The 26,124-nt window shown below is 40.2% G+C and overlaps 1 protein-coding gene across 18 annotated transcripts in view; it reads right to left on the bottom strand.

The window, feature by feature from the left end:
- Positions 1-2,357: 2,357 nt before the first annotated feature.
- Positions 2,358-26,124, bottom strand: part of ABI2 (abl interactor 2) — a 70,141-nt gene continuing 46,374 nt past the window's right edge. For 3 of the 18 annotated variants that reach the window (XM_057411725.1, XM_057411719.1, XM_057411716.1), the window contains 8 exons: positions 21,471-21,568; positions 20,528-20,674; positions 19,369-19,493; positions 18,223-18,405; positions 15,519-15,677; positions 11,123-11,209; positions 10,625-10,798; positions 2,358-5,495 (listed from right to left, as the gene is read on the bottom strand). In XM_057411725.1, the coding sequence (XP_057267708.1) occupies positions 5,320-5,495; positions 10,625-10,798; positions 11,123-11,209; positions 15,519-15,677; positions 18,223-18,405; positions 19,369-19,493; positions 20,528-20,674; positions 21,471-21,568 (1,149 nt within the window). In that variant the 3' untranslated portion in view covers positions 2,358-5,319. The remainder of the gene's footprint in view (positions 5,496-10,624; positions 10,799-11,122; positions 11,210-15,518; positions 15,678-18,222; positions 18,406-19,368; positions 19,494-20,527; positions 20,675-21,470; positions 21,569-26,124) is intronic. The other 15 variants (XM_057411734.1, XM_057411722.1, XM_057411720.1 and 12 more) reach the window with 7 other exon arrangements.

The following is a 26,124-nucleotide window of genomic DNA, read 5'->3' on the forward strand; positions in this document are numbered from 1 at the left end:
CGCTGTAATGGAAATGAATTTGTACACAGTTCTTCCTCATCAGTCAGTAGTGGTTGGATTCTTCTGTGGTTTTAAGAGAAGCCGAACAAATGTACTGCACACACTTCAGCTGTTCCCACGCTGGTGTTCAGCAGGATGCTGGGTGTAAGCTTACCTCTGGACAACAGGCTGCTGCTGACCTTTTTGTAACACATCTTGTAATAAGCAAAGGTCCTAATAAAATTTGTATGTTTAGAGTACCAAAGGAAAAAAAACACTTCCTGCGTGGGCAGGACATTGCACAAAACACATGGGTGTTTTTCTGAATGAAACGCCATGGTCTGTGAATTATTCTTTGTAACAGCAGTTGGCAAACCTTGGCTGCATCTAGCTTTCAGCATCCCTCCCATGGACACGAGGTGGGTGTCCCACTATTCCTGCAGTTTCAAAATCAAAAGTAGATCAGTAGGACTATTACTACACACTGACTTCAGCTATTGGGGAAATTAAGAAAAACAACTACACACCGTTCCGTTCATGCACCATTCTGACTTCTGGGTAGTACCATTTTACCCACAAACTGTGGCAGTGCCAAATACTCGAGATGCCAAAAGGTGGAAAAGGTGAATGTACCTGTAAGCACAGCAAATTCTTGAAAGTGGTGCCCTATGAGCCATAGCTCTTTATCTGCCTGCCAGTGCTCAGTTTACACTACCATGTTCTCTAGAGATCAGGGTTGTAAATACTTGCCTTAGCGAATGCAACAGTGCTGTACTTTTCTCACTGCCACTGTTGTCAACATAGGAATTGGAAGTCTCTGCCATGGGGTTTGTAATGCTTCCCGAAATGCTGCAGTGCTCAACAAGTGACTTTATACTCTAAATGCAAGTACTGCTTCCAGTAGAAGTCACAGCACTATGGTCTTTCCAACAGCATCCTCTAGCAACTTCCAGCAAGTTCCCCTGCAAGACAATACAAATGGCACTTGTTTCACATGATGTCCTGCTCCACCCCTGGGAGCAGAAGCCCTGTAAATGCTCCCAGTTTGCTAATCCACATGAAGTCACATCCTTTCTGGAAAGGAAAGGAAAGTTTTGCTTTTGATTTATGCCTAAAGCCCAGCAACGTAACTAAAAGAGCTCATTTCCAGCAGAGAAGCTCATTCCCACAGTATGTACACACACACCAGGCAGGCAGCCTACCCTCTGCCAGAAGTGTCCTGCTGCAGCTTCGCCGCTTTTCATGATCAACTGAAACACCCTAGATAAAAGTACCACTTTTCAGACACTGCATTACTGCAAACGTCACCTTTGGCTGTCACCACGAGCCCACAGCAGCACAGCACGTAAATGCTCAGGAGCTGTGAGCTTAGCAAGAACTAGCTGAATCTAAGGCTTCCTGGCATCCACTGATAAGCCACACTGCCACAGACCACTGGCACTGTGGGCAGCTGTGGTTCAAACCAGCAGCAATTTCCAGCCACATTCAGGAACATCCAACTCAACTAACCACAAAGACAACCTGAGTCACAGGAACGCGGTAAGCCTCCTGGTAACACTACCCTGCTCTGCCAGCTACCTTGGGGCCATGCTGCACCTCTTGTCCTCCAGTGAGAACAATGGTTCTTCATTCTCACCAGTCAGGCCAGCAAGTCTTCAGGCATAGCTTCAGCTCTGGTGCCTACTCCAGTCCATGGGCATGGGCACACCATCAGGATGCTCAAGCATAAAATTTGCTGCTTGCCTGTTCTGCTCCTCTCAGGCCTCTGCTGCGTCAGTAAGAGAAACAACATGAAGCTATCACAGAAAGATAAAAAAAAAACACCACCCAAAACAATGTGGTGCAACACATGCCACCTCAGCCATGTCTGACACTGGAAAGAAGGCACCAACATAACCTGCTTCAGCACTAGACAGGGTCAGACTTGTAGGACCTCTTCTAGCACAGGCACATGGCAGTGAGGCAGCTGTAAATAGCGCTGGCCCTAGCAAGGAAAGAATCTTGAATACAGCAAACCACGGCAAGACTGACCACTAGAGGATGCTGACTGAGTTCTGTGCACAATAAAAATAGCTGCCTGGGCTAAGGCAGCTCTCTCAAAGGGAGAAACATACTCATTTTGGCCATACAGCTTTCTTTGGGCTATTCTGGAGTGTCTCCTTCCCCCACCTCTCATGCATACACACTGCTGATCAACAGCCTGTGATACTGAACACATTCGGCTGTGGCAGCAGAACTCAGTGAAGAGATGTGCACCTATCTGAAATACTGAGGTGTTCCCCTCTTCCTTCTCCACCCCCTTTTTAAAGTAAGCACGTAAAATAAAAAGGAGTGGGGCAAAGAAGGTTTCAGAGAAGGAGAAGTACAAGGGACAAAACTGGAAACTTGACTCGTACTGACTTTACTAGCATGCAATCTATGTAACAGTAATATACACAGCCTGTTTACCTTGGCCTGATCTAAGACCATTACATCACATCATCCCCAAACAAGCCACAGAATTAAAACCTGTACAAAATAAAAACTATGCATAAACTTCAACAAATTTCTTTACATTAGTACTGCATAATAAAGCATAAAACCAGCAGGAGGTGACCCAAAAATTCCATCCACAGCAATTCTTGCAGCATAAACAATCCCACTTGCTATCAGCAGGGACCTGACTAACCCCTGGGCCCTCAGACCAAGGCCAGTTCCTTAAGGAGCTTCACACATTCCACTCTCAAGGTTTTGCAGCCTCATCTTCCATGCTGTGCTCTGGCAGGGGCTCAGCACTTCCCAGAGTTCACACTGCTCTGTTCTCACAACACAGAAAACTTGCAAGATGAACAACTGCCTGACTGAAGAACAAGGACACTGGTGTGTGCCACACACAGAGGAGGTACACACTATACCCACCCACCCACCCAGCAGAAGCATTCAAGCACATGCTCTTTCTTACACAGACCTAGTTAAAAACACATTTCAACAATGCATGACCTCCCACATGGAGCATGTGTGCACGGGGAGAGAGGTTCAGCTCTCGTTCAGTAACTCTCTAAGCTGCCCTAACTCGATGCAATTGAGCACCATGCTCAAGTCTTTACCACAGACATACCCAGGGCAAGAGAAAGGAGGAAAGCATTGATAGTCCTGGAAAACATAACCACCCTGTGAGCACCAAAGGCTTGTGAAATACTGCTGTTCCACCACCTGGGCCAAGAGCACTGCCTCCCTGTGCAAAATGTGTAGGTCTGTCCTATGACACTAGAAACAGTCATTCCAGTGACTGACAACCTGTGTTTCCAGGCTTGCTCCCAGAGAAACAATGGGGTGAGGAAATTAACCATAGCTGCTTCTGCTAGTCTTGCTGCAAGTCACAGGTTTTCAGAGAAGCAGGTAGTGGATTGATAGGGGGAGAAAGTAACTTCTATCTTTGTACCAGTTTCTTCAAACTTGTACCTGCTGTAGGCTTCAACCAAACTGGTTCCGTATGCACTGTCACAGGAGTTAACATACTCTTCCACAAGCTCACAGGGGTGATCACATTCATCCATGTCCATCCGTACAAACACACCTCACATGTTTGTTTCCTCTTTCTTCCTCGAGCAGCTACAGTGCCTCCCCACCCAGGAACGCACCAAACCTATACCTCCACCCTGATACTGCACTGATCACCTAACAAGGGCACTGGGTCAATTACGTGTATCCTTGCCAAAACTGTCACAAACCCAGCCTCGATGCTCTCTTGTGCACTGCTCTGTTCTACACACAGGCCTCAGAAGACAGCTGCAGCACTGTCACACCTTTGGGGACCTACTGCTGGTACCAGCTGGAACTCGGCCACGTGACAGAAGTTGCTCAGGAAGATGCCCTGGCCCAGGAGACTGGCAATGCAGGCATCAGCTCTATTTGTAGGCTAACAGGACTGCAATGAGATTTACCCAGCTCACTCTGTTAATGCATGACATTTACCCAAAGATAACATTTGGTCCTTCCTGACCAAGGGCAGACTAGTGCAGCCATCACTTTACACTGATCTGCTGGGCAGAATCACTGAGCAGCATTTTTAACTGAGACTAGATTAAAAAGCAAACTAGCAACACAAGGGGCTACAGAGTCTTTACTTGGTAATAACTCCACCCAGATCCAGCAGTCAGCTCAGAATACCTATTTCTTTATAACAGACAATGGAGAGGGCTGGGGGAAGAGCTAGGACTACTACCAGTTACTGCTTGGATTTCCATGGGAAACCAGTACACACAACAGCCCTTTTTGCTTCCACTGAAGAGATTTTGGCAACAGACATGAAGACGACAATTGCCGTTTGTCCTGCCTCTACACAGGGCTCTCACAGTACATATGCAAATCTAATCAAGTACAAAATAGCCAATTTACAATACCTGATTGGATTTTTAAGATTATATTGTGCATAAGACTAAAGTCGGGGGTAAGTTTCACTAGTGCAAGGAGGTGCGAGTAGACTTGAGCCTTAGATCACAGCCCCTAGAGTTTATCCTCAGACCCCAGGAGAACCTGTAAACTTTGTTTTGCATTCACTGTCAACAGCATCTGTGAGTTCTGTTTAAACCAGCAGCGCCCGTGGCAAGTAGCTCACTGTGGAGAGGAGCACACTTACATCAGTGCAGAACACAAAACAAACTGGTGGCATTCAAAAGATGAGGAAATGGGGGTGGGGGTCCTCTGGGCTGCAGCCATTTTAGTTGTCTAAACTGAAAGGTGAGTAAATGAAAGCCAGCTCTGTGTGCCCCTGTGTCAGCCTACATGTGCAGAGCAGCTGCAGATGGGTTTATGCTAAAGATGTAACCAGCTATCTGGAAGTCAGTTACAGGAACGCCTCTGTGTAAAATTCCAGTTTGCTAGCACATGATTTCTTCCAGCTGCATGGGAGCATAGTATAGGAACAGGAGGGCTGTCCACTGGCTGGTAAACCTTCACCACAAACATCCAGGACATCCCAAGCGCCAGGCACTGCTGCCAAGGGTAGTACCACAAGGACACACAGAATTCCAAGACATATCCCAAGCCTGTCAGAAGAAGTCAGAAACTGAGTGAAGTATCAGCTACTCAACGAGTTTGTTACATCTGAATGTGTCAGCTTAATTCAGCATCAGATGGGCCAGGATAGCCTCTGCTGGCAGCTGAAAGAGCCATTTGTTCAAACAACTCAAATTACTATTGGTTTATAATGGGGGAGGATGGGAAGAAAGGGGGAAGAGTGGTTGTTACAGTTATCCTTCATTCAGTTAGACGACTGGATGGGGCCCCAGAGGCTGGTGGAGATCTGGGAAGCCCTGACAGCTCCTGCAGCAGGAGATGCAGCGTTCTGTCCTCTAGTCTTCACTCCGAGTAATGCATGATTGACTCCACATAGTTCCCTGGGAAGAGCCCCGTCACTCCATTCATGACCCCTTCATACCAGCCGTCATCATTTTTCTTGATGACATAAATAATGGCACCTTCTTGAAATGATAGCTCATCTTCTTTGTCCTTTGTGTAGTCATAGATTGCCACCACTAGGAAAGAACAGAGTGTGACTGTTAGGAGAGGTACAGGGAAGAGAAGGAATAAAGAAGGAAAAAAAAAAAATAAAAATAAAAAAAAAAAAATCAACCTGCCTCATATAAAGTTCCCCACATTCAAGGCAACCTCAGAGAGCTGCACTGCCTCACCTCTGTGTGTGCAGAATAACCTGCTGAGAGCATCAGCTTCCTCCAGCCCCTTTTATAAGAGCTCATGCTTTGAAGCACATGAGTCAGGACCACTGTAATTCTTCTATTCTTACTATTCCCAGACAGACCCATCAGAGGAGAAGTTTACAAATACACAAAAAGCTTTTGGTGAGGAATGATACAAGGAGGTGGCTGTAAGTCCCCTCGGCTATGACTGCTATTTCAGAGTTCATGTATTAGATATATGCGCTAAATCAGATCCCTGCACAACTACTAATCAGCAGGAAAACATGGAAGAGGAAGAGCAGTAAGAGCTCTTTTCAGATCACAGTATGTGTGAGCCAAGGCTAATGTCTCAGACTTCCATCTACCTTAGATAATGTCACATTTAAATCTGTAAAATGCCAAGGTGCAGTCCCAGTAGCTAGAAGTCACTCCCACGGTATACAGTGCCAAGGTGGCTCCCAGGTGGAACTAGGAAGTAAGGTGATTCTCTGAAACAAAATGTATGCCTACTATATCACAGGACAATTTTCTTACAGCTGCAGAATATTTTACTGAAGGCACAAAAGCTGTCAGTAAAGTCAAAGAAATTGGACAAAGCACTGGCAAATATTAAAGAGGTCATTGCCCTGAAACGGCAGGAAAGAGACATCAACTCAGTATGTTTTTCCATTCTTAGTCCTACCAATTATTATGTGTTCCATACAGAAAATCAGCTATGCTGGACTCTGAATACTTTAAACAAATAGCATCAGTCACTGCTTTGAGCACTTGGCAATGAAACACGCAATGCTGTCACTGAAAGAAAATGGATGTTGGACAGAGATCCTAAAATCTCATACTGAGGATAGAAGGGAAGATACTCTGAACAAAAGCAAGGAGAAAAAATTAACAGCATGTGTTCATGAGCACAGTTTCCAAGAGTCCTATTAAACTCATCATGTTGTTCAAAAGAAAAGAGGTCATTTCCTTTTGAGGGGCCAAAGGAATCAATACAAATATTTACTAGGGAAACCTGGATCCTGAAAAGATTATCAAGTAAAACATCCAAATCAATGCCAGTGGAGACTCAGAGTATCTATAGAGATTTCTTGTATTTTGTAACAGATCACCCAAACAGGAGATTTGTATCATTTGACCAGAGCATATTTGAAAAACACATGTTGCTAGTTCTATGCTTATGCACCCTTGTGCAGTCACTCATTCTAACTAGTTTTAGACATACCATTCTAAGGAAACAAAACACTAAAGGAGAAATTAATAAAATTTCAGCTTGAGAACCAGAAGTCACTGCACAAACACAAGATACAATTAAAGTCCTCCAAAATTCCTTTTTAACTGCCTTCTATGAACTATATTCTCATTTAAAAACACTTCTTCCTACAGTCACTGTGCTGTTCTTAAGTCTTTTGATAATAATAATCCAAGGATCGTGGTAACTTACACTTCCCTTCTTTCTCATGTTTGAGTGTACTCTAGTCCCTTCTCATACTGAATGGTCTCACTATTTCATGATCACAAGTACGAAAAACTCTTTCCTAATTTCGTTTTTAAAATTTGCTTCTTGTTAAGCCTCTTATAAAATTACCCGAAGCCTGGTTTTGTTTTTACACCATTGAGTTACCAGGAGCCCAGGCCAGTACTGCAATAAAGGCTCCAGATGAGACACGAAGCAGCAATACTGACTCAGGAGGTGGCACCCTTTCCTGGGAGACTGAGCCAGGACCTCTTTTCTATCTGAAGCATGTTCAGATAGAAACTCAGGTAGTTTCTATCTTAACATGTTTCAATGTACATATGGAAACCAGAATTACTCCTTTAGGTGTATGTTCTTCCAATTAGTGATCTTTGGTCCTTCAGCAATTACACAGTTCGGCTGAACCCCATTCACATCAAACTGACCATTGACATAGCCCAGACTGATAATCCAACAGAAACCTGATATATGTGACCACACACCTTCTCTATTTGGCGTGAAGGCATTTTTTTCTTCTGGATACCTGTTTTGATTTTTTGGTTTTTGATTTGCAAAGCTGGGACATTTTCTTACCTCTTCATGCCACAGACCCAGACAGAGAGCTCAATGGAAAACTGCAGTATGTTTCCCTGGACACTGCAGGTTGGCTGTTGCTATTATAGCCATGTGTTAGTGCCCTCAAGTTCAATGTCCCCAGTAACTGTATCCTACCTAAGAGTTTCTCCATCTGTTCAAAATAGATCTGCTATTCACTTCTTCCTTAACTGTAGGTTAAAGCATGTCTTAATGTTAAATACACCTCCCACAACACATGACCCATTTACAGAACAGGATCACACTGAACCCCATCTCGATAGCAACCCCCTGGATTTGACACCTCCTTAGTGTCCCAGCTTCTGCCTTCTTGCTTCTGCAAAGGTTATCTGCACTAATCCCATTAGAAACACTTTCATATGAACTTAAATTTAAGTGAGCAGCCATACCAAAAGAATAAGCACAAATCCTAGGAATTGCTACTCTACTTACTGGGGGTAATAGTGTCTGACCAGCCATTTCCACCAGTTTTGTCCACTTTGAATCATGTGGCACAGAATACTGTTTACTGGAATTTCAGGGGTTGCCATAGGAATAATTAATTTGCAGAAGATAATGCATTATTATTCCACAGCAGCGTAAGTATAGACATTCTTTGGGTATGTGTCATGGTTTAAGCTCAGCCACGCAGCTCGTTCACTCACTGCCCCCCCTTTCCTTCTCCAGCTCCTGGAGGGCTGGGGAAGAGAATGAAAAGAATGTAACTCCCATGGGCTGAGATAAGAACAGTCCAATAACTAAGGTATAACACAAAACACTGCTGCTACCACCAATAATAATGGTAATGATGGAAATAACAAGGGAAGAGAATACAACTGCTCACCACCCACAGACTGATACCCAGCCCAACCCAGCAGTGAACTAGCCCTTCCGGGTAACTGCCCCCAGTTTACATCCTGGGCATGATGTGCTGTGGTATGGAATACCTCTTTGGCTAGTTTGGGTCAGGTGTCCTGTCTCTGCTTCCTCCTGGCTTCCCCTCCTCCCTGGCAGAGCATGAGACTCACAAAGTCCTTGGGCAGACTAAACATTTGAGCAGTAACTAAAAACATCGGTGTTATCAGCACTATTCCCAGGCCAAACAAAAGTCAAAAACACAGCACTGCACCAGCTACTAAGGAGAAGAAAAAATGACTGCTACTGCTGAACCCAGGACAATATGAAAGTCCTCTTTCAGCATGGGGCTTTTCAATAACTTTCAAGTTTATCTGTTACAACCAAAAAAAAAAAAAAAAAAAAAAATCACAGCCAAGCACTGTTCTCCCATCTCCAGCAAAGCAGACGAATCTCAAGATGTGGGCTGAAGGGAAGAAAAGCTATTAATGTAACTAGAACAGAATCTATGCTTATGTCAGTTCCTCATTTTTTCTGGGACTGTAAAACTATTATTTAACTTCTTCATACACTGTAAACATTTTACAATGTATAAAGAAGTTTTTATTAGTTTTATGAGTATTTCTCAGAACACAGCAACCTTTTAGATATTTCAGTCATCTAGTTTTCAAAATATTGATCAAAATTATGTTTTTGCATAGGCAAAATATGACAGAAAGTCTGGTTTCCTATACTTATGCTTTTCTGCAGAAATCTGTTTTGACTAAAAGCCTGTCTCCAGCTTATCCTTAAAGACTCCCATTACAGTTTGCTATCCCATGTCATTATTTCTTCAAACAGAAAGCTGTTTTTCCCAGGCCACATGCCACATGATTTTGTGGCCTCTCTTCCACACAGACACACACACAAACACCCCCCTTTGCATTATTTGCTATAAACAACAAATGCACATCAGGGTCCTCTTTTTTCTGTTTTGCTCCTAGCTGAAATGCCACTGAGGATTTGCTAAGGGCCAGATAGCGGGAATAACAGAAACATAACAGAGATAGTGACACTTGCTTTCAATCAAGGGTGTGGAGAGGTCAACAGATAAAGCGTCTCACAAATGGTCTCAGCTTGTTCTCAGCCGAGCTTGGGTACTCCCTGCACTAAACACACCAGCTAAACAGAGGGTGGGAGAATAACAAAAAACCTTCCACGTATTTCTCCATCTCCCTCAGGAATAGTAATATTTCCTTTGGGCTGGAGTTGACAGAAAGCACCTCTTCCATCTCTTTTTCCCCTCCCTCCCGTCAAGTCCTGCACTGGCATTCTTGAATTATTTTTCCTTATGCAAACTGAATGTTTTTAACAGTCACTCCACTGAGACACCTAGTTGCTTTGCAATATCAGATTTTCTACCACCTTTTCCTAAGAGGTACATGACCCTGTTTCACAGGAGAACACCAGGCTGTAGATTTTTTCATATTCAAGCACCCCTAAGCCATTTACCTATTCAGTTTATTTTACCTGAGTTTTACTCCAGCATGTTCCCACACACCTGCTTCAAACTGGAAGACATCTAGATGCAGCCCTGCAGCAATACCTCAGTCCTATGCACACCCAGCACTTTTTAGCTTAGCACAGCCCCACACTGATGCAGCACTGCATCTCACAGAGCCCTAAACACACACTGCAGCAACTCTCCAGATACACACATATACTCATAGTTCCAAGTGCAACTGCAGCACCGATTCATTCATTTTTGACCTCATACGAATTTGATTATCAGGATTAAGCAGATTACTGAAAGGTGAGTCTTAAATAGATGACAGAGCATTTAAAAAATACGTAATTAGCCAGCTATTCAGTATCTTTCTTTTGTGGAGAAAGGGGTGAAAGAGTCAGTCAGACTTAGCAGAGTAGCTTAACTTCTGTTCTTTAAATTACCATTTGGAGGAGCACCTTCACCACAATACTACAAAGGTATTTAGGCAGACTCCATGTCCAAAGCAGGATGGCAGGTGGTTATGCGAAATTATTGTTGCAAACATGATACTATCATCTCTACTAGCTCTAAACATACCCTTTTCTAAGTAGGTCCTCGGTGCCCAAGGAGGGTCCTCCTCAGCATATGGATCACTGTACTCCACCACTGCTGCTTCCTCCTCCTCATAATCCTCTGGAGGTGGTGGTGGAGGTGGAGATTCATCAAACACTGGCTCATCCACAGGCGGTGGTGGGGGAGGAGTATCTGAAACTGAAAATAAACAGTAGTATAACCATGAAAATGTCTCTAGAACCATGGTAGCAGGTTGAAGAAATACCCTCTATCCCAAGTAGTTGCACTGGGACCAATAGTTAGAACTTGTGGAAATACACCAGAAACAATAAAATTCAGAAAAGGAAGGATCAGGTTTCTCCAAAAAAATTATTTCCTTTTCCTTCCCTTCAAATTTTAGATGAACTTGCAGAGGCAGTAGAGCAATCAGAATTCTGGCTATATACAGACAAATCCTTCATCCACTCAAAACAGAAGTCAAGTCCAGTAATAAATCATAGCACAAGGAAGCAGCAAACTTACTGTTTTCTTGAACTCTGGCCACAAATCCCATTAGTGGTAACTGTGGAGTTACCTGTAGGATGGAGGGGGGAGGAGGAGCAAGGGATGCTGCCACAGAAATTAAAAAGAGAGAAGCATTCAGTTAGAAACACAACAAAGCAGCAAACAGGAAAGTAGATGTCATCACCACTCAGACAGTGTAGCAGTCTGCCAGACTCACATATAAAGGCTGACATTCAAAGCGAAATGGCTCAGGTGGTTTAAGGGTATTCCTAAACCTTACTTCAAGGAGATGTCTCTTGTTTTTAAAATTTCCAAGCAGCTCTTTTCCATAAGATTAAGAATCCATGCTGAACCATTCTCTTAAGTTGAAGCTTATTGCTACAGCAACACAGCACTTCATGAACAGACCTAAGTAACAAATCTATCAAGAGGATTCTTTCCCTGTAATCCTCCACCTTTCAGATCAAACTGATATTTTTAGAGATGACTTCTGTAGCGGCATCAACCAATCCTTAGTAATGAAAATTAATATAACAACTTTACACCAAAAAGTAGGCCGAAAACCCAATCGAATGCAGTAGTTATTTTAGGCAAAACAGCCCACTGCACTGAACTCCGAATGGCCCTGGTACAATACATGAGAATTCACACTTAAGATACATTCAGCCAGTTGCAATGTTACAATACGGAACTGTGGTTTAACCCAGGAATGAAAGTTTCAATTTTCTAGTTCAGGTAAAAAAGTAGTTACCTAGTTTTATGTAGGTTTAGTATCACTTTGCTAAAGTAACAGTAATGTCCTTTAAGCAAGTTACAAGATTACTGTTTAGAAGGCACACCTCAGGAAAAGCACAACTAAACAATTTGTTAGTAGCGGCACACAAAACATTTAGTCACGTCCAAAAGACTGAGAGGAAAATGGTGTACACTTCAGGTACCAGCACATTTCTTTAGCCTGCAGAAAATTAAATTTCAGACTCATCCCAGAGCCAGTAAGAAAACTGCCAGGTATGATGTAGTATTTTTCAAAATTAATTCATGCCATCACAACAAATGAGAAAAGCTCCAGGGCATTTAAAATTAATGTCTCAAAATTTCTTCTGTTGGCTTCCTGTATTTCAGTAGAACTATTATCTGAAGTGCTTTGAATTTCTTCTGTCACTCACATTCACATTTCTTTCATAACTACACATCCCAAACAAAAATCAAACCCAACGGAGCAACCATCCTTTTTGTTGTAAAATACCCCTGTACTTCCATATAAAGCAAGCTCCATTATCTCACCATTTAATTGGTATTTCTTGAGAAAAACTGAAATAGATTTCTAATTACAGCTTCTCTAAATTGAGTGATGTGACCTCTGAGGGTATTTATTCTTTCAAGTGCAATCACAGTAGCTAGGAAAAAATTGGTCTTACATTTTTTCAATGAAGGAAAAGGGAACTTGAATTTGAAATCCTACTGAAATGCAGTAATATTCATGATTTCAGCATCCTTGTGCAGCTCTGAAGTCCCTACCTTTTTAATTACACATGCTATAAAAATGCTCAGTTTCAAAATGTTTCCTCTATTCATCATCATGTGGATTCACACAATTTCATATCTATCACACGAGACTAGTATTTCCTGGGTCCCTTCAGCGTACTTCGTTCATGTGCTATTCCTTTGAAAGAAATAAAGAGGCTTTCCACATAGAAAATAAATCACTCTAGACAAGCATTCCAAGCAACTATGAAAAAAAAATTTTAGTTTGGGTTATGCAGTTTAATCAAAATGCTGATGCTAATGCTAGCTGACATCATTCTTTGTTTATTCATTTGATTTGTGCTTCCGCCTATGCACAGTGCAGGGACTATCCTATTTTATATATATATCATACTATATGATATATACATATATACATAGCATATATATTATACTATATGACATATAGTGACTCTAATCTAGTTTTGATATTTAGGAGCCAATATGATAAATATTTTATTAACAATGACTTTGTTTATAAGGGGCATCAAAAGAACTTTACTGTACCTCTGCTGCCTCAAAAGACAATATGAACACCAGCTTAAATGCTCCCTCCCAGCTTCTTTCCATGTAGACCATTGGTAGATTAAGAGTTTAATCAACACAGTTGCTGTATATTAATTCAGAAATAGGCAAAAGCACCTTCTACTAGACTGCTTCAGACTGATAAGAATTCAGCTACACAGTGTATAGTGCAAACCACCATCTTGGTACTCGCCCAGATTCTCCTACAGGGTTTTCAGCCTGTGCTGAACTCCGCACACTGCTTCGACACTGGTATCTAAGGCTGAGAAGTTAAAACACTTTTTAGGTGGCATGGCTGGCAAGAGCAGCTTTGGGCAGACATATGCTGAGACCATTTAGGGTTTGCATTTCTTAATATTTTCTTTTCAGTTGTTAAAAAGGTCTCACCATGAAGTAGGGAAATTATGTTATCTTAGAACTGGCCTTCAAAAGAGTGAGACAAGGAAAGGATCTTTCATCTTCCTGTGAAACGAATAAACAAAAATGGCTATGCCAACATACTAAAAACATACTAAATGGAGGTGGAAAAACCAGCCTGCAGAACACAAGCCACAGCTGGCACACTCCTCGGCCTGTTGCAAGGTCTCTTTTTAATCTCTTAAGTTTGTGTTTTCTCCCTCTCTTCAGGAATGCTGAGAAGCAATTGTGGCCCCTGTCCTGTAACTACTAACCCTGCTCTTTACAGACTAAACAGTCCTCCTGTTCTTAGGGTCTCATCAATTACAGATGCTCAAGCATCCTCTCCTTTCAAGGTAAAGGCCAAAAAAACTTGGATTTACTAACAGTCATAACTGCAAAACTAATAAATTCTGTATTCTGCCAGAAATATACATATATATAAAAAGTCTGTTACTACAACTGCTTATTTGTTGTATCAAGTATGCCACTATAATTTAAGTATTACGTTTGTGATTTACTGCTCAAGTGACTAATCACAATAATCATTATCTTCTTAGCCACAATTCAGTATGCAGACTGCACTGCGGTTCTGTAACCTATTTAAAGTCTATCTGGCATCTTCTGTGATTACCTATTAACAATGCAATGGTGGCTTGAAGAGAACTATCCCTTTGCTAAAGCAGAAATGCACAGCAGTTGTCAGAAACTCTCTGGATATGCTAAAAATCCTCTTTACTGCTAAGGTAATCCTGAAAGTTTCTTTTATTGCTATTACCCATTCTTTCTTGCCTGTTCCCCTACTGCCTTCAATATGCACATAACGTGATTAACACCACCATGTATTTCAGGCAACTGGGCTGCAATTTAGTTATATATCCTCCTCCATTCCTCTGTCCCCAACAGGACGATCCATTTCCTTCTCATGTTATGCACAAGCATGGCAGGATAATTCACAAGCAGTAACATTTGAACCTGATCAAATCTTTTAAATGCAGATTGCAGCATTTGACCTAATTCTAAATTCAGTGCTCAATTAAAAAAAGCAAACCTAAACAAAGGGAAAAAAAAAAAACAACACAAAACCAAACCAAACAAACAACACCCCAAATAAACACACACACACAAAACCAAACCAAACCAGTAAAAACCACCACCACAAAACATAAATGCACTGTGGTACTTAATGCACAGTGGTACTTTCAAGTCAACATACAATCCTGCTGGTAATGGCTGATTTCTTAACAAGGAACCTTCAGCATGTTTCCTGCATCTTTCACAGCAGCTTCATTAAAAAAGAAAGTCTCCCTTACTCTGTTATTGAAACCTTCATGTCACTTCAGAAGCACAGGAAAAGGACTGCTTAGATAAAAAGCAACTGTGTTATGCCTGTCACACAGACACGCCATTCCTTGTTAATATCTCATCCTGCTTTTTAAGACAGGTTGTCTATTAAAATAACATCACCTGTAGACTTAACAGATAACACAGCACCTTTGTATCCCATACCAAACACCATGACGACTCCAAGGTGTCTAATGCTTACCCTTGTATAACAAATGCAATTTCTTGAACTGACCATTAATCAGAAGGAAAAAGCATACAAGATAAAGACTGATTAATGAAGTATCAGTGTTCTGGTGCAATGTCAAATACCCATCCATCCAACAAAGCAGATACATGACACATGGTGTAGTAAAGGAATTAAGCTTCTCTGATAGTGACTGTGAGATCAAAAGTAATTTATTTGGCAACAAAGCCAGTATTGTTTTAAACTGCTTGGCATAATGGGAGCTGAACACTCTGTACTTTGACTGCAGCTCTGGCATGGCTACCCGCAATGTACTGGAAGTCACCCGAGACTAACTGCAAGATCCGCAGGGGCAACAGAACATAAGATTTCAGAGACCCGAAGGCCTCTCCATTCACCTCTGTGCTGAATTCCAACAGAGCAGAAAAACTTTCTTACTTGGATTCTGGTTATAAAATGGCCCTCCATTCATCTGGTTCTGAAGGCTTGTCTGTGATGTGATCGAAGGAGGACGCCGATATGGCAAAGATCCCCCTATTGTTGGGGGTGTGTGTCGAGATGCAGGCCTGTTCATGCTGTAGAACTGAACTGGGTGACCTAGGTTAGAAAGAGAAATGTATTAGCAAAGAGAGGAATGATGACTGCCTGTTTTATATTCGCATTCAAGATTCAAAGGCTTGGAAAGGTTTTGGGGTCTTTTTAAAGACATCTGCATCCTAGGAGCTGTCAGACAGTTGAACTGCAAGGCTGTCAGGACACTGGATATCTCAATAGAAACACAAAAAACAGCTCTCCCTACTGCCTCTAATCAGCACTGCTCACAAAATCCAAATACAGAGCTGTCTAAGCTACAAAGCTTCAATATGAAAGAAAATAATTCCCAGTTATCCATTCTATGCAATGCAACAGCTTCTTGCAAATTTAGTTATTTATAAACCTGCAAAAAAGTTACACTTCACAGTTCAGCAATTAAACACCATATACATACAAACTAACTGTACGCCATTTCCAAGATTCAAAGCTGTTACCTTCTGCAACCGAAAAACACAATACTAACTACGCTACTGCTATTCAGGAAACATGCAGAGAGCCATCTGGGGAGAAGAGAATGTTAGGAACTCCTTGAAGAAGGAAATAAATTAAATCATACTCAAAGCCCCTTTCCTTCAGGGAGCTGTCAATTGAAACAACTCCTTAAAAACTTGCTCTTGGTTTCAATCACTTCCTGTATCAAAATAATTGATCCTGATTCTAAGCAAGACCACTAAGCTCTCTTCTGTGCTCAAATAAAGTTCTTTTCCTTATATGCTGTATATAATAAACTGGATTTATTATAGCCATATGGGTTATTACCCTCCTTAACTATTCTGCCTCCACCACTTGTGCTAGAAATAAATTTCTGAAGAAATGCAAGGAAACAAGGGGAGAAGGGGTGGTCACTGTGGCTGAGGAGAATTACATGGAGGGGAGTAAACAGGGCAGCAGAACAAAGAAATGGGCGTTTTTTAAAAAACCTGCACTGTTTTCTCCATTCTGCTTGGATTCCTTTGCAAAGCTTCACACTAGGTCAGTAAATAAAATGTTACTTGCTCCTAAGAGCAAATGCAAAAATCCATATTCCTCCTGCTTTGTATGGATACATCCCAAAAAATGCCCTTTTCACAGACGGAGGTGTTACTACAAAGGAATCCTCCTAATATGTGTGTGTGTGTGTATATATATATATATATATAAAAGATATATATGTATCTTTTTCACATTTTTCCTAATACATCTTTCCAGTGTGCCTGTCTCCCTGTTTCTTAATGCACTGGTAGAAATTGGTGGTGATTAGAATGAAGCGAGGACAGAAAAAAGATGCATAAGAAATCCTTAAGAACCAAAACCTACAACTTCATAGATGGTAAACTATCCAGTCTCTTCAAAAACTTTTTTCAGAGGAGCCATGCAAGCACCCTCACTAATAGCACAGGGCAAGAAAAGATCTTAGAAATAGTAAGTAACCTGAAATTTCTCTTACAGATTGTGAATGTGAATTTATAGCCATTAAAACATTAATCTCTGCTCGACTTTGATTTATTAAAAATACAGAAGCATTATGGCTTAAGTAGAATACTGACAGTGCATCAAAAATGGAAAACTGACTGAGGGCCCACATGACACAGCTCATCATCTAATCATGGAAGTAGTTTAGACAACAGGATCATCTTCTAATACCAAAATTCATTACAGTCTGGAAGCTTCTAGTCAGAGTCATGGATTCTAGCATAAGTATATTCCCATTTTATATGTGTCACAGCACCTTAAACTAAATAGGACTTCAGGAATGCTTCTGGCACCTGGTGAAATTCTAAGAGACACCAACAGTAATAAATACACAAACCTATTCAGACCATTGTGATCAGCCTCCACCATAACAACATAACAAAGGTCGTAGGTAGCTCTGTACGAATTTCACTGTCTAAAGGAGATCTTTAAAATGCAGGTGTAACTCCCTGTTCAAAACCTGATATAGAACAGTCTTATGGTTATGCTGCAACTTCAGCATATGAGAAAATGAAAAAGCGTAGGGTAATTTCATAAGCACTAAAAAAAGCAATTTGCAATATACACCCAACATACCATGTATTAAAACAAAATGCTTTAGCACTATTCTGCATAATAAAAAAATTGTATTCTACCTGACACTGAACACAAAAAAAATTGGCTTTTTTAATCAGTTCATTGAAGGAATACCTGTCATTTGAAAGCACTGAAGAGACAAGTCATACAAATTATACTTTGCTAGATGCACTTTTTTTTATTCGATCACTGAAAGAGATCAGACCCAAACTATCAGTGCTGATTCCCCCACCATAATTATTCTATGAGAGTCTCAGTATCCAAACTGTAATCAAATTATAATAATTAATTATATACATGTAAAAATAATAGAATTAAAAATTATTGCTCTTTATAAAACTAGCACATCTTGAATTGTCTGCTGTAGCCATTACCTTATAGCTGGTTATTAGCAGATATTTTCTGGTTATATTTTAAAACATAATTTAAAAAAGGTCACTGCTTCTGAAGTAACTTTGAAAAAGCCTTGGATCGTGATCACATCTGGGTTCCTCTGCCCACCAGCTGAGCACACACTCACCTGTAGAGGGTGTGGAAGAAACAGCAGGGGGAGTTGGAGAGGTGAAGCCATCAGCAAGGGGCTGAGCTCCTGCAGCAGCAGCAGCAGCATCTGGGGCAGCAGAGGAAGGGGCAGGAGCAGGAGGAGTGGGGGCAGGAGCAGAGGTAGCAGGAAGGGGAGCAGTGCCAGCCGAGCCAGCAGGGGCTACGTGAAGAGAGGAGGAAGAGGTGGAGTTAATAAGGAGATATGTTAGCAAGGATTAGAGAAAGCTGCTGACTATCCAGTGTTAGCTCTTCATTAGATGCATAGTATTTTAGAATGCACGAGGAGATGAGAGAAAAATGGAGCTGTTAAAAAAAGGCTCATTCCTATGTAGACGGTAAATGAGGGTCAAGCAAATCCACTTCTTTACAGGTCTGAAGGGAACAACCCAGAACTTCTCACTGAAAGCCATCACTTCTGAAAGATGCCTTCACACCTTGCTATTTATGCTTCTATCTGCAGCATGGCTGCCTTTAGCTTTGCATAAATTACCTCATATAGAGAAGAGGAGAGCCAAATATGTCCAGTTCTTTGTTTCAGTAGCATCATGTATCTCAGATTATGGTGCAAACCAACTATGCACTTCACTTAAAGGACTGAGCAAAGGAAGAAGAGTACTAATGTCACCTCCTATTTCTGGAAAGACTGTGGCAATTACGTTGAACAAGTATCTTTTTGTGACAACTCAGGCTTGCACTAATGTACTAAAGATTTACTCTGTGACTGCCTCTCACTTCATCTAATTTTCTAAAAACATGCTTCTATGTATCTGCACAGCCACTGAAAGAAACATGTATTTGCTCAAAAAGGACAAGGGAGAAGTTTCCCCCAGCCTACTAAAAAAGTAGTTGTGCCCTACCTAGTTACATGTAGGCAGCCAGGCAAAAAAAAAAAAAGGGATAAACAAATTAATATATAGAATATATGAAACAAGCATGGGAGCACATCAGACACCACCAGAAAAGATATTATTTGATTCAAACTCACACTTTCAATAGCAAGCAATTTTCAAGGCTTACACGTTTCTGGATAATGAACTTTGAGACTTTCCTTGGGGTTTAGGAGACTTGCAAATGATAAAGGTTAATGCAAAGTCAGAAAGAGGAACAGTAAGTTTCCACTTACCTGGATAGACACTGGGAGGAGATGGTGTAGGAACAGCAATTGGAACACCCACACTTCCACTTCCACTGTTCTCTCGACTGCTGCTCCTACTACTTGGATGGCTTCCTCCACTACTCCCACTGCTGCTGTAAGAAACCAAAATAACCCATGGTATGAATATGCTGCTGTGCATGCTGAAACATAAGATCCCTCATATAGCACCTTCCTAATTCAGAGAAGTAACAGGGAAAACGAGAAAAGAAACAAGGATGATACAGACCTATATAAAGCTTAGTTTTTCTAAAACTCTCTGCACTTTTGACTACAACACGACAGTTTTTTCAGTTAGTAAACTTGCCCAAAAATGAAAAACTTTTGCAACCTTGTTCCATAGCACAACATTGCAATATTGTTAAACCCTACTGAGCAAAGACAGACCTTTTTCCTGTAACTCATAAAACATGTAGACTGTTCAGACCCTGATTTGTGTGCTTTCACGTGAGATTACTAGAATATGGAAATTTCAAGATGAAGTAAAAGTCAGATTTTCTTATATCTTAAGTCCATCTGTTTTGCCATCCTCAAGTGCTTATGATGTTTACAGATTTCAAGGGGTAGTATTTAGACCTGTCGCATCACTGAACTTATTATCCTACAGAAAAAGCTACCTTTCTCCAGAATCTTTGGTAGCATAATTCAGCTTTATTCTCTGAATGTTGTTACCAATAGCCTCAAAATACAATGCTCTTTTTCAGCTACTCAATCTATAAATATCAAAGACCATTCAAACAAAAATGTGACCACAGACATACTGGGCAGTCCTTCAACATGTAGAAAGCAAGTTGTGTACAAAGTCTTTTCCCAGTTCTGAAAGCATTTCTTAAAATATCACTATCTACCCACTTGAAAAACATCACAATTTTAGTAACTAAGTACTGTAACTAAGTGATAGCACTAAATTTAAAGTGACTAGGGGATTAAGTGAACAATCTTAAAATGATTCACTATTCTGGGTTTATTAGAGTGCATTCTCCTCATGCCAAATGATGTTCCAAGTCCATATTGTAAATTAGCAGGTTTCACTGTAAAGGTGCAGATGGATTTGATATTTATCACAGCTTTTATTGTCTATGTGCTTATACAATACTAACCACACACTGTACAGGACTACATTGAATACCTGTATGTGCGATTCCTCTGATTCACAGAAGCAGTTCTAACAGGGCTCTGTTGTGAGGGAGCCATATTGCGCGTTGGGCTAGGCACGTAGTCGTTTGGTACCACTGGAGGACGTACCGGCTCCAATGTACGATAGGGAGAATGACGCCTGCCCAAGGACAAGCACATATTAGAAGCAAATTAAAATAATACAGACAAACTTAAAGATTTTTCATTCTTTAAAAAACAGCTACATACTAATCAGTAATAAGAGCTAATGAAAAAAAGTATGTTTTCCTGCAAGTTTGCTGTATCTACTTCACAGGATGAGAAAAAACAATTGAGGATTTCTTCATGTACTTCAAGCTTCCTAACAATAAACTCTGTGTTGCACATCCCATTCATGCTTTAAAAGTAATCCATATCTTGTTTTAAGATAAAACACCACAGTTTGTACGTATATACATAATAACATACCAACAGACTGAATTTATCCCAGTTATAACATATTTTCCTAAGGTCAAAGTTAAGTTCACAGACTTAACAGGAAAGCACTTCCATCACACACAGCATAAATAATTAATGAACAGTGCCATATACTAATTTTCCAGTTGTTTAGCACCATCTGTCAAAGCCACACAGTTACTGATTTTTTACTCTAAAGCACGTAGTTGTAAGTGTTCTGCAATGATAAAGAAGTTCCTGTTGGGAAAGTAATGATGCCCGCTGTCTTCTGACAGAAACATGGTAACTGATACATGAGACAAGATCAGTGTAAGGGAATGAGAACATAACACCCCTTGACCTTTGTGAATGGTTAAAACAAACAAACAAACCAAAAAAGCAAACCCCAAACCAAACAAAAATACCCAAACAAACCCCACACCACAGAAAAAGAAAGAATCTTCCTTTTTTCCCTCCTCTTGTTCACCAAAACCGTTCATAGATTTGGTAACTGCACTTACCCAATAGTTCCTTTTCCTGACATCGGTGGACTTGGTGGCTTCTGGGTGGGTGGTGTTGTACGAGGCAGCCCACCCATCTTCATATTCTGTGTGCTGACCTGCATGAAAGAATGGGGAGAAAAAAAAACGGCCTTCACTAAGCTCAAGCTTCTAGGGGGAGAGACACTGAGATACCTTTAGCAATTAAGCAGGGAAAAGTTAAAATGAACAAAAAAAAAATTGAGAGGCCATGCATTTTATATGCAATTTCCACTCTGCTAGAAGTCAAGAGTTGAGCTCAAAGGACTCTTTATTATGGGGGGGGGGGGGGGGGTGGGGGTGGTAAAAAATTGTATGTACAAAGAGTGAATTTGCCTTTAGGCTGTCATATAAAAACACTAACAATACAGACACTGTATCTAACTTGGTTAAACCCTCCAGTCATCTTTTGAGATAAAGACAGTTATTTCAGTTTGCATTATTGAATGGTAGGTTTGCAAAAGTATTTTTGAATGCTCTTAAAAAATACTGAGGTTTATCTGATAGGTGACAATTCAAAGTTATCCATACAAATATGGAAGGGTCAAAGTAATCTCCAAATATGATCCATTACTGGCTCAATGTTTTCACAGTATGATATTTTTTAAGATAATATTTATTGTAAATATTATTTATATATATGTAAACCTAGAGAGAAAGCTATATGGAGAAACATAAAAAGATGCAATTTTCCCTCCATCATATCTGTAGCAATTTAATCTCTAAGAATTGATAAATAAATGGATGGGGAGAAAAATATTTAGCAGTGATGTGACCTAATTGTGGTTGCCCATTTCCCCTCTTTCAGGGTAAAATACTAACGAAGTAACTTTTATATTAAAGAATTTACTCTAACTTATTTTAAAAACTCATCTGCATTTCTGACTGATTGACCAGTATAGGAATCCTAAACAATTGTTACCAGTGTAGGCATTTTGCTTATGCCAGCCAAGTGTAATTCTCTCAATGCATACACCCAATACATGGTCTTCCTACAAGTCTCTGTGAAAACAGCTGTGATTTATGAATGCTCAAACAAATGCTCAGACAGAGGGATATTCAACAAACCTAACTAAGCATGCTTACATCCCTTTTTCTGTTGTTCTGTAATGCTCTATTTCACAGTGTTTCTTATTTCCAAAATGTTAAGTCTTGCCTACTACCCCTACCTCCCATATATAAAAGAAACAGAGACCAAGGCATTAAGAGTATTTGCAAACACCAGTAAAGGCAAATTACTCCTTTAAAATTTGACTATAACAACTCATTTAAAACCCTGACAATGTTTAGATTTGTGAATTCATAAATATTGCCAACAGTGCAGAGTATAATTCAGTGCAGAATATAATCAATATTCTAATGCACTGAAACTCAATTCCCTGGCTCTAGATAATCCCAGTGCTATTACATTTTCAATCTGCTAGGAGGAAAAGAAAATCAAGCAATGGAAGTTGTTTGTTGGGTTTGGGTTTCTTTTGTCAGATTCAAAAAACAGATGTTTGGATTTAGTTGTGCAAGAGTACTTTGTAATGTCAATTTAAAACTTTATTTTGCATAGTCTTATGAAGTCCTTTAAGCCAACTCTAAGCAACAAGAAATCTAAAGTTAATTCAAGTGAGGGATGAGGTAAGCACTGAACTACAACTACTTGAAGGGAGGAGGGTAAGTGTAAAATGTTTTATTCTATACACGGAACATTAAGAAACAGCACAAAATTAGATTTTTTTTTTAAAGTTGCAGCACCCCTGTACTTCCTTTTTAATAAGATGCCTGTTTTACTCACCCACCTATCTCAGTTGCCCAAAAAACCCCACCTTACTGCATTGTCTCTTGCTATATTTCAAACTGCCCATTAAGCCTACAGGGGCAGGGGTTTTGAAAGTTTTTAGATGACAGCAAATGTCAACCAATCTGCATGCCCCTGAAAAGTCCATTTAGGTGTTTCAACCTATTCTTTCTGACCAGATGAGGTAACCACTAGCTAATACTTTACAGTTAATGTAAGATTCCATATATTTAACCATAAAGGCTCTAATTATTCATATACAATCACTGCAGGAACAAAAATGATGTTTTAGGCTTCCACTGGGCTAGAACTACACAAAAAGAAAGGACAGTAGAGGTGGAGAATGTAGTGGCGTCACACAGTATACAGTAACAATTCAAAGTAATACTTGCCTAATGCATAAATCCAGTGACTGCTAGTTACTTTCATTAACATTCTGAATAAATATACCCTTGACATAGGATGGGAAATAAGCTTTAGAAAATACTGCCAAAAAGAAGTGGATCATATTTTAGCCACGAAACTACAGTCACAAAAGGAGCCATCCTTAAAGACTACAATGAAAGATGGGGAAATGCACTGACAGTAAGCTTAGTTTCAAGCTCTTTGTAATGACTTTTGAACATTGAAATCAAAATGTTAAAAAAACAGGTTTACAGGGCTGTCATCAAATCTGACAACACTGATGGCTTTACGATCAGCTACTGTTAAGTTCCCCTTTGACTTATGGCCAAATAATGATAGAAGAGAAATAAAGAATATAACATTTTTCCAACCGTTCTGGTCAGATCTGTGGAAATAATACCATACAAACCACTAAGAAAGTTTACAGACTGCCTTGAAGAAAGAAAAGTAAAATAAAATTTAAAACTACAGAGTTGCAACTTCAGTTGAGATACAAACACTGTCACATTTCCAGCTGTCCCTTTCTATGACAACTTCTACTAGAAGGGGGAAAAAGGTGGAAAAGGGGGGAGGGGGGAAGACATTAATGCCCCCCTCTTGCAAAATTTTACTCTATTGTCTTTTCTGGTTTGCACATATGATTGTAAAGATCATTTCCATACACAAATTCTCATTCACACACATTCCTCTTACAAATCCAAAGCAACCAGCAGAACTCAGGTCACATTTGCATTTGCTGTCAAGTTTCCAAAATCCCTTTTCTGGAGTAAAGTGGAATTTGCCAGAAGTCACCCGGTTTCTGACCACATTTCCCCTGGCTCTGCACAGCTGAAACTATGTAGATGCAACTGATTTAATCAGAGGGGGAAAGCAGAAGAATGCATCTGTTTTCTGGTGGCTGGTTTGCAGGACCCCACAGATCTATGGCTGGTGTGTAGTTAAAGCTTGCAAATTCTTTTATAAAACTGTGTGGCACAATAGAGCCTGCAACCAGAAACACAAAGGATTACCTCTGCCTCTGCTCACAACTGCCAAAAAAGCTAACCACTGTGCTAAAAAAAGAAAAAATTAAGACAGTAGTAATGATCTGGGTACAATGCTCATTAAAAAAAGAAAAAAAAATGCTGCTGACTGTTCTAAAAATGGGAAGAAAACCCTGTGAACAGCAAGTAGCACACGGGGTCTTACCCAGAACACATACACGGATTTTTCCTTTTTTTTTTTGCCTCTTCCCATGGAAGCAAGAAAGTAGAAAATATTACAACTGTGGACCACTGTTTAAAAAGGGTACAATAGTATTTCATCCAGTATCTTCTCTACTAATCTACATTGTCAGTTTTAGAAAGGTGACATCTGATGACTTTAAGACGCAGTACAGGACTGACTAGAGCCCTTAGAAAATTATAATTAATGTTTTGAATAAATAAGACTTATTTGTCCAATTTTTAGTTTTGGCAACTAGTTTTTCCATAGATGCAGTGATTAAATCACCTTCTTAAGGTGCTACATATGACTGAGTTTCATTTATAGTTATATTTTTAGAAACATTTAAGAGATTAAGCTTCTTTAGCACTCCACCATATAAGACATTTGTAGTGAAATAAACAAGTTAACACTGAGAAATCCTGCAGTTCATTCAATTCAGTTCTTGGGAACATTTTTTCATGAGCAAAAAAACATCACTGAACAAGAAATGCATAAGCACATAGGTGGACAGATGAAAGAGCTGCTCATCAGAGGTGCAAAAACTACAAAAACTATTTGCACCAAAGCACTGTGTATTTACATGGCTGCAAGGCACCTACCTGTAAGGAAGATTTCAATACACATGTTTTACTCTTCTGAAGAAGATTTCATTGTCAGTCCAATTACCAAAACAAAGTGTTTTGGTTTGTTATTAGGTTTTGTTGTTTGCCTTTTTTGGGGTTTGTTGTTGTGGGTTTTTTTTAACTTTGGTTCCCCTCACTCCCACCCCACTCCCCTGTCAAGAATCCTGAATACCAGCTGTTCCACACACTCAAATCTCAAGAGGAGCTACTTTCTAAAGCTAAAATCCAGCTCAGCCTAGAAATTTTTAAGTGGTGCTTTACCATCATATTAGATTTTCTAGAACTTTCAGCATGTCAAAAGAATCGTGTTTTGCCCAAAATCTAGTCAGAAAAAGTGTCCCATCAGTGATGTTCCACAGGTCATATTCAGAAACTTCAAGCAGCTACTCAACCTTCTTGAGCAACTTTATATCTGACTCCAGCACAAACAAACTAAGGCTGAATGAAATCTACCTTCTGAAACCTTGCTTCATCTTGTTAACACTACAGAAAGGAGGCACAGATTTTTGACCCATTATCTGCTACCTCCAAGTAAATTCCCTTTCAGGCTGTGTTCAGCCACTTGAATAACTTACTCTGTATATCTAATTAAACTATATGTTTGTCAGTTGATATG

Source organism: Pezoporus wallicus, unplaced genomic scaffold (assembly GCF_028554395.1).
Source record: "Pezoporus wallicus isolate ANWC-B61680 ecotype Strahan unplaced genomic scaffold, APGP_CSIRO_Pwel_v1 contig_6732, whole genome shotgun sequence".
Classification (NCBI taxonomy): Eukaryota; Metazoa; Chordata; class Aves; order Psittaciformes; family Psittacidae; genus Pezoporus; species Pezoporus wallicus.